The sequence below is a fragment of the Phalangium opilio genome, unplaced genomic scaffold (assembly GCF_054372755.1).
Source record: "Phalangium opilio isolate 3A_F unplaced genomic scaffold, DU_Popi_V2 ptg000014l_1, whole genome shotgun sequence".
NCBI classification, from domain to species: Eukaryota; Metazoa; Arthropoda; class Arachnida; order Opiliones; family Phalangiidae; genus Phalangium; species Phalangium opilio.
This window is the reverse complement of record NW_028324149.1, coordinates 5,066,609-5,076,553: the sequence shown is the minus strand read 5'-3', so window position 1 is coordinate 5,076,553 and position 9,945 is coordinate 5,066,609. Positions and strand designations below refer to the sequence as shown.

Sequence of the window (9,945 nt, the reverse complement as noted above, 5' to 3'; positions counted from 1 at the left end):
CTATTTAATTTTATTTTTTTTGTAAAAAGACTATGAAATGTGAACTTTTGAAACTTGGAAAAACATAACCTTACGCTGCATATATGTTAAGAGATTTGACCATAAGCTGAAATGTGTATCAATAAAAATGAAGACTCAACTATCATTAAGACAGGTGTGGTTAGGTTTGTAAACGACAATAAATATGCCAAATGACGAAATGTTCATTTCCAAGTGTAGTTTAAATACAATATTATTATTTTACTTTCTTCAATTTAGTATGTATATTAAAAATGATTTATTTAACATTGGCAGGAGTGATTGGGTCAGGTTAAGTATGCGAATTAAAAAGAAATATGTCAACTCGCATTCGCGTAGATCTATTACAAATAAGATCTTATCTCGCAAAATAGGGCCCTGATACTTAGTATGATTTGATTTTACCTTTTCTAAAATATATGAATAGATAATTGCTATGTTTTCCAAATTATATAACCAGATTTCACCTTTTCCAAAATATTGACCCTAATAATTAGTTGCCACGAACGCAAGAACCACACCAGGCAGGGTAACTATTCCGTTGGATAGGAAAAAATCTTCTTTGTAAGCCTGCCTGGTTTCACGAAGTTCTAAACCTCCCGAGAGTTGAGAATCATCCAGTGATGCCAATGTGTGAGAAATTTTGGTAACGTTTTAGGCTCTTTGGGAAAAAGGTAATTTTTTTCCGAAAACGGTCAAATGTGGGAATTTTCCCTGTTTAAGTGTTAATAGTGCAGACTATGCAGTTAAAATTTGTGCTCTGTTATATAATTGCAAGTGACATTTTGAAATAAATTCGGTGATTTTAAATTTGACATTGGAAAAAGAGTAGCATATTTTGAGAATTTTAAAGCTTTATAGCGTTTTGGCGCATTTGTACATATTGTCATAGCCTTGCGGATATTACATATAAAACCTAGTAGGAAAACATAGTCTAGAACTCCAGATATATATGACTGTAACTTTTCTTCTATATTTTATCGGGGGGCGGCGGGGCTAAAAAGGGGGTGTGAGGAATGTGAGAAATTTTTCAAATGGAAGTGGGAAAATCCACTTTCAAACATTGGCAACACTGAAATCATCTGCTCTACCGTCTACGACGAGTGTGCCAATTTGCCAAAGCTTGGCGAAAATTTTTTTTTATGCCATGACAATAATTTTTTAAATTTATTTTTAATTATATGGGATTTATAGGCTTATCATAATGTCATGAACGTAGTCTGGTGGGGTTAGGGGTAGGGGCGTTGGGCCAATGAAACTACTGGTAGGGCCACGAGCAGTTTCCAAGAATTTTGGAAATATTTCAGGTAGGGCCAAACGCATTGTAGGTAGGGCCCGGCCCACCAGGCCCTCCCCCTGACGACGGGCCTGGCTTTAGGTACAGAAAATCAAGAGCAAGGAGAGAATTAAGTCAATGTGTGATAACCAGCCACCTAAGTCATCAAATATTTCTAACTACAAGGACGAAAGTTCAATGCCCATAAAACCAAATTTTGACGTAAGGAAAAGTGGTAGAATCCCCAGGAAGAAACTTTTTTAGGATACGTGTTTTTTTTTTATTATTAGTCAAATAATTCAAACAGAAAAACACATTCTCCTGAAATATTAAATAAAAAGAAAGCTCAATAAAATATTTCGGAATTTAAACAAAGTGGCAATTTACATACTTTTTTTTACAATTAAATTCATATTTAAACACCAATTACCGATATTTAAAAAACTACATCTCTATTGTAAAGATGAGTGTCTCTGATATCCCTATTGCTTGAATTGTGTCCATGAATATTTCCTTTGCATAGTACAGCTTTTACAGCAGATTCATAACTGACCCCTGAGGTTTTACCAGCGGTCGCGTATTTCACCTGGCTGAAGAAACTCTCAACTGAACTGCCATTAACTCTAAGAGGGGATATAAAGTAGTCGGGATACTGGGCAAGAAAATCTTCGCAAAAATCTAACATGCCAAAAACGCAGATTCTCACTAAATCCCATGTTTGCCAGCTCAAAAATTTTGATTCTAATGGCGACATAATTTTCACATCTGGATCCCTCAAAACCTCTCTAACCCAGTCAGAAAAATACTGAAATCCTAAATTTATCGACTCAATACAACTTTGATCTTGCACAGTAATCCTCTCATTCGATATTAAACCTCTCTCAAATAACTGATTACACGCTCTTAAATAGTCATATTGCGCACTTTTTCTTGCTTCAGGTTTTCCACTGTTTCCATGTGCAAAATCATATAATTCCGACAAAACCGCTTCTTGCTGCATGATTTTACTTGGTGTAACGTTCAATCGAGTCCATGAATCTCGAATAACATAGCTTGTCAGTAGTCTTGGGACAAATCTTGCTTCCTTCCTTTCTGCCCTAGCTTCTTCTCTGCGTTATAAAGCTTGAATATCACGCCATCCAAATTCGACGCAACCTCTCGAAAATTGTTTAGAACCATTTGGTTTTGAAGAAAAAAGAGCTTGGATCATGCTCTTCAGTTAATGAGAAGGGCATATTACCCAGTGAATCTTTTTTCCTTTGGCGAATGGGTTCTCAAAACTGGGGTGGAATCTCAAATTATCCGGGTCAGTTTTAAATGCCCTCTTTTCGCCCAGAGTTCCCTTAATTAAAGCCAAATTTTCACTGGCACCGTCACATACTAGAGCCATAGTGCCAAATCCATAAGCATTAAAAGCTTCCAAAGTCTTGAAAGGCGCGTCAGCAACAAAGTGTTGATGGAACGTTGATGTTGATGTGAAATATGGACCTATTAGATGATAATCTGAAGTAAGGTCTCTCCAAAGGAATTGCAAAATATTTTGTGTAGGCGATGGTGCTTCAGAATATTTGGGCTCAAATATATCATTTACGTCATTAAAGGCTTCTCTGGGCATGGCATAACCTTTAAATTCATTCGATTTGGAGTTCCAAATAACTTTATCAATGACTTTCACTTCATCAAAAATTGTCACCCCTTGGCCTTGCGGTGTTCTTTCACATTAATGATAAGTATTTCTCCTGCTCTTCCGCTAAATATTTTTGGTTGACTCCAGGCTTCATAGAATACTTCTTTGACTTTCTCTTTAAAGTGCTTTCACTTGGCAGATTTAGAATTTTAAAATTTCTTATGGCTTTAAAAGCTGCAGGACTCCGACAATATACAGCCAACGCAATTCTTAGAGTTATGGCACTCCAACGGTTAGTTTTTTTCCCAGTTTCACAATTATTTTGGTCCTTGAGAAATTGGTCTTGATCCTTTATTTGTTTCAATCTAGAGTCGTTTTCCCAGGCTTTTCTAAGGAATTATCTTTTTTTCCTTGAAAACGTTGGGTCATTTAAATTGAATTTAACTCCTCTGGGCAATTATTGTTAACGACATTAGCTATTACTTCCATTTCTTCCGATTGTTCACTACTAAGATCAACCTCTTTTGTCTTTAATTTTGCTTCCAATTTCGCTATTTTCTTGTTCAATAAATTTTTGGCTTTCCTGAGCCTAGTTAATCGGACCTTCTTACTTCTCGGGGTTAACTTTTCAATACTGAAGTTGCTAGTAAGGCTTTGCCGTTTGTATTTTCTGGTGGGTGTTTCCGCTAGTTTTCGTTTTGTACTCTTTGTCATACAGTTGGTCGAATATTTACAAAATGTACATTGCTTGATCATGTTCTTGGTTGGTTTTTGCGTTTTGAAATAAACTTCACACTTCTTTGATTGATAGCGGACAATTGGATACTCATGGCATACTATAGAGGCATGCATTTCACCATTTTTGATTAAGTTAACATTGATACCAGAACAAAATACATAACCACTCGATGGAAGCATGTATTTTAAAAGATTTTCTAATTTATCTCTGTCAAGTCCACCTTGGCTATCCATAATGTCACAAGCTTCAACTTTTTTGAAAAGTACCGATAATAAACACTCTCCTCCCAATCCAATTGTTAAAGAAATAGGTTTCAGCTTTCCTCCGAGAATGCCAATTGTTCCATATCTATAAACGCTAATAAATTCTTCTCGAAAATTTGTTTTAATCTAAATGTTCCGAAAATTTTCAGTTAATTTCATAACATATGAATTGTAGAAAGTTTATCAATAATTAATATCATACCTCAAAGTGAACCTTGGAATAGTAATTTGAATGTTGGCATAGAACATCACATACCGATGATAAAAAATATTTTTGGATACATTCACGGCAGTGGGGGGTTCGCAATTTGTTTGTATTATTTTATCGCTCATAATAGGTTTTATTTCCATTGGGGTGATGTACATAACATGAGCGTCGCGTAAACAGCCCTGTGTTTCTCACGATTTAAAGGTTTTATTTACCTTCGGCGGTAAAATTGGCTCTGTATCCTTACGAACTAATGGTAAAAAGGCGCACTGCGTTGACACTGTCACAGATTTCTTTCTTTCTGTTTTGAATTGTGGGTTTCTTTTATGCTTTTTGTCCGTCTATAGGTAGTGCTAGGGTATTCCTTATTATCGGAGAGAACTTAGCAATGAACCCTTTCGTTAAGTGCAGTATATTGAGGCTATTTTCCACTTTGCGAAAACCGCCAAAGTGCTGGACTCCGTCGAATGGAACCTCCCAATTTTGGTTCCGGTCGGATTGGAATAGGTGAATATATAAAGAAATTGGTCTTTTTGAACTTGAAAAATAAGAAATCGTCATCACAGTTGCGCGCGATTTTGCACGTGACGTGAGTCTGGTGATTTATTGTTAAGCCATGGATATGGAATGAGCGTAAGGAAATTTTTTTTCACACTATCTTAGAGCATGAAAACAAATCCTCACGCGCATTCTTCGCGAGCGTCATTTCTCCAGACTAGAAACGTCACTCGTAACGATTTGTTATATTTTTCAATTAGCTCCTCCTAGTTTATATATTTACCTATTCGGTCCATTGGGAGGGAATCTCCAAACCGTGGACCGTCTTCTTTCATCTTGAATAAAAACAGAAAATGCTTTCGAGATAAAGGGAGCTCAGATTTTCACATATGAAATCTTATAGAATCTATTCTTGTGGAGATACAAAATGAGCTTTTAGCATTTTAATTATTTAGGGTGGAACAGAAAGGAAGAACACTTATTTCAAGTAAAATTTCGCTTTACTACTCCTAAAATGAGATCCCTCATTCAGATTTGTGGCTTTAAAAGCAGTATCGTGTTTCTGACAATCAGAAATGGTGTTCTTATGTGTGTGTTGTTTTATGAATTTTAAACTTCAATTTCAACTCGAGTCATAATCGTCCTTAATTTTAGCTGTTTGGTCCGAAATGCCACATTTAAACCGTTTTTGTTGTAAAATTTCGAATCATGACAAATGTTTGAACTACGTAATTAAACTCAAATTTCTCATATCGATTAAACTTCAATTCAAATTGCTACACATATAATAATTTCTAATTTCTGGCACTTTGTTGGTTTGAAAAAGTGTCGCCAAAGATTGTGTATAAATGCGGTTTTGTAAGGAATGCGAAGCAAAACCGGTTTTTGTATAATTTTCTTTATTTTTTCCCTTTCATTAAAACGTAAATAGTTTACGAAAATTTTAATTCACGTTGAAAATTACAATGTTAAGCCTCAGACCACCTACCCATGGACAGGCATGAGGATAGGGAGCTAGGTTAGGAAAGTGTAACGCCTGACGAAAGCGCCGCGGTGGCGGCTTCTGGAAATTCATCTCCACAAATAGAATCACGTGAAAAATATTAATTCTTGCTCCCTCGAGAACAGTGGCCTATAATAGGCGTCCATAGATGGCAAAAATCTTATAAATGTGACATAGTGAGTAAACCTTTATCATTCGTTTATTTTTAGTTCATCTCATTAAAGATTTATAAACGATATATTTATAATAGTTTAGTAAATATAACTCTGGGTTACTTTATAAGACGAATAAAATAATAAGCCTTGGCCAAAAAACGAATTTTGTCTCTTTAAATGATCACGTGTCACTTGTGGAGATATATTGCGGTCCGCCGACACATGAGGGCGCGTGCTACACGTTTCAATTTGAAAAACCGCGGTTTAACACTGGGATACCTGTCCATGGGTAGGTGGTCTGAGTTTAAGCCTAATTTTATATTTGAAAGCTTTAAATTTGCATTTCCCGGAAATTTTCACGCGCCCAGAGAGCAAAACAAAAATATTTTACAAGTTTTGACATAGCCTCCTGGATCATGCGACTCGCGGACGCAGGCTGCTCGCGCTATAGAAGCCCGCCCAAAAACGCGTATCAAGCATTTTAAGCCGAAAATCCAAGCTGTCAGCTTTTAACATGGCCGTCTATGGGGGGAACCACGTTTTTTGCCCCTAATTTGGCAAATACTGGCTCAAATCTCTTGAAATTTTAATGAGAGGTGTCCTGAAGGATTATTACTGACCGAGCAAAGTTTTAAAGCTCTAAAACCAAGAGTTTTTTCAATTCAATAAAGCTTTGTTTGTACATTATTCGTTTTAAATTTCCCGGTAAGGTTTCGGCGCGAAATATTGGCGAGAAAAACTGGTTACTAGCTGTTGAAACCGGTTTTTAGCTGATGAAACTGGTTTTCACTTTACCTCCCACTCTCCTTCCACCTTCAATCCTCCATTCTTCCAGAGAGAATTTGTAACTTTCTAGTGATAATGAAAAGTTTCATAAGCACATAAAATTTGTTATAATTCCTGAAATGCTAATTAGTATCAACATTTAGAAATTCCCTAGATTTAAATTTGTATGAATAAGCATTCAAATTTTAGAAATAGGTTAGTTTTCCCTTCAAGTAGTTTGAAAATTTGAGTTAAAAAAACTTTGTATCAGCTGTGAATTCTCCTCTTAAAATTCAACTGAACCACAACAGTTCATTGACAAACACCTGAATTCCCTATGTTAATTCCTATCTTTTCAATAGCATCTAGGAAGAAATGATTATCATATAGGTTTTGATCAAACACGCTCTGAAAAAAAGCCGACAGCTGTCAAAGGTCAACGGAAGCAATCTAGATCTTCTGGTTGTGCTCATGTACAAACAAAGCTTTACTGAATTTCAGGGAAAAACTATAGGTTTTAGAGCTTCAAAACTTTCCCGATCATTAAAAATCCTTCAATAAACCTCTCATTAAAATTTCAGGAGATTTGAGCCAGTATTTGCCAAATTAGGGGCAAAAAACGTGGTCCCCCCATGACGGCCATGTTAAAAGCTGACGGCTTTGATTTTCGGCTTAAAATGCTTGATTTTTCGAGCGAAAATCCCCGATACGCGCTTTAACATAGGAAAATAATTCTTTGGGCGCGAACAGCCTGCGTCCTCGAGTCGCGTGATCCAGGAGGCTATGGTTTTGAAATTATTGCGCTAGTGGTTTGCCCCTACATGGTTCTCGAGGATGTGATCATGTGAAGCGAGATTTTTCAACAGTCAATAGTAGGCTGTCTACACTCTTTATATCTCTATGATGTCCAATGATCGCATCTTCTTTCAATGTATTACATAACCTAATATATGACATAATCCCATTAAAAAATACTAGTGGTCACTCCTTTTTAAATTTCTAGTACATTTTCTGAAATCTTATGTCGATTAATTCCATTGCCACTTTCAATGGAGTAGTTTCTCGGAGCAAAAAGAATGTTTTCTTAGTAACGCTTTAATTTCAACTAAGTATACAGTAAAACTACTCCTTGGTGGTAGTTTCTAGCAGACAACGGAACTCCAGCTCCATCTCTCATGTCTTGTTCCAGGATAAGTATCCCTGAGTTAACGGCTATAGCTTATGAAGTTATGATCAGACTGGGAAATAAGGATATTTTTTAAACTAGTCCTTTGGACCAGTGACCCCCTAGTGTCTGAAATAATTAACTGGTCTCCGGACTGGTCCCAGCCTTTGCTCTCCGATAGATTTGCAATTAATAAACTGGTCCCGAGGACCAGTAACCCCCACTTCTTGAATTAAAAAACTAGTCCAAGCAATTAATAAACTGGTTTTGGACCAGAGGAAGTGTGCTATTTCCCAGCCTGGTTATGATCTTCCGGCCTCCACCACCGTGACAAGGAAACAAGCAGGCTAGGAAATAAGACAGGTTTACAGGTCAAAAACCAGTTTATTAATAGCTTGGACCACTTTTTTTATTCAAAACGTGAGGGTCACTGGTCCCAATGACTAGTTTATTAATTCATACTTTTATTAAAAATTGATATGGGGACCTCTTTAATTATTTTCATTTTAACATAAATTACGACTCCAGTAGTCCAGTTGTGTATACAACCCTAAGCCGAGAGATATTTTTTTAGAAGAGAGAACGAGCACAAGTCCTGGGACCAGTAGAAAAACAAATAGGGGAAGGGTCACTGGTCCCGGGACCAGTTTCATATTTAAGACATCAGGGGTCACTGGTCCGGAGGACTAGTTCAGAAATAAACCTTATTTCCAAGCCTGGAAACAAGTTTAGCAGTTAGCACCAGTCTGGGAAATAGCACACTTCCTCTGGTCCAAAACCAGTTTATTAATTGCTTGGACTAGTTTTTTAATTCAAAAAGTGGGGGTTACTGGTCCCCGGGACCAGTTTATTAATTGCAAATTTATAGGAGACAAAGGCTGGGACCACTCCGGAGACCAGCTTATTATTTAGGACACTAGGGGGGTCACTGGTCCCAAGGACTAGTTTAAAAATTATCCTTATTTCCCAGACTGCTCAGCAACGAAGAGAGTGAATGGGTGATGCAAACCAAGGAGGATTCATTCTCCGTGTGCAAACAGACCAAATTAGCTATGATTTTTTACAGACTTATGAAAATTTATTGAAATCTATAATTTTAATTTATCTAGCCTAAAATATTAATATTAATATTAATACGATTAATATGAAGGTTTGACTTATTTTCGTGCTAAGTTATGCCACTGTGAAGTAACAAGACGTAGTGCTGTTTCAAGGAAACCCTGTAACATTTCTTTCAATTGAAAAGAACCTAAAGAAGGAAAACTTATCGGATTCGATATAAAATCGCAGCTAAAATTGACGGAATAACATAAAACTTCCTTGGAACTTTTAATATAAATTTTTGTCAAAGTAATAATTAAAGCTTCTTACCACACACTAACCCTACAACAATTTGTACGAATAAATATTGATTATCGTATAAAAAACAAACTTTATTTCAAAATTACACTGGAAAATGAAATACCTTTGGCATTATTTTGAAAAAAAAAGGGTTAAGGAACGCATGATGATAAGTTTATTGTGGTGGAATGTCTTTGTCAGATTTGATTCTAATAATTGGAGCGTCTTCATTTTTCCGCAGAAGAATCTTGCCATCTTGAACCCAAACGAATATGTACTGGTTTGTTTTAGCGTATTCTTTGACGCGATGGAGCAATTTCTTGTTGAAATGGGTCAGCTTCTGGTTGATGTAGATTTTGTCATCCTTGAATGATTTATCCAAAGATGATGCCAAGATTCCAGTTGACCTCTTCTCTCTGAAGGCTTTCAACCAAGTCTGGGCCGTCTCCACCCTCTGAAACGTGACCACGATCGATCTGGGCTTGTTGGTAGCTTCTGGATAGACACTAGTTTGACAACAGACTCGAATCAAATCGCTTGGAAAAGCCAAACCCAGATGGTGAACTATAGAGACTAATATAGATGTCAGGTTCTCATCGGATTTCTCTGGTAAGCCGTTTATTTCCAAGGTGTTGAGTATTTGCTCTTGCTCAGTGCTGTTCAGTATGGACTTAATTTTGAACCTCCAGTTATCTCTTTCCGGTTTCGAAGCAACCAGTTTTGGTTGCTTGGCAAAGTTCTCGCCAATTTCCTTACAAGACTCTGTTATTTTGGCTAGTAGTGGGGCGACTATTTGGGGCATTATAACCTCAGCCGAAGATGCTGTCGACGTTTCTACAGCAACACCTGAGACTAATCCTTCAAGTTTGTCCATGTTATCTTTCATT

General features: G+C 36.7%; 1 protein-coding gene across 1 annotated transcript; it reads right to left on the bottom strand.

Moving 5' to 3' along the window:
* Positions 1–9,233: 9,233 nt before the first annotated feature.
* LOC149705320 (uncharacterized) lies at positions 9,234–9,932 on the bottom strand. The gene has a single exon (XM_089865670.1). The coding sequence runs from the start codon at positions 9,930–9,932 to the stop codon at positions 9,234–9,236; it is 699 nt and encodes a 232-aa protein (XP_089721796.1).
* Positions 9,933–9,945: the final 13 nt, after the last annotated feature.

Coding starts and splice junctions, on each gene's coding strand:
- LOC149705320 (XM_089865670.1), bottom strand. CDS start 9,932: ATGGACAAACTTGAAGGATTAGTCTCAGGTGTTGCTGTAGAAACGTCG.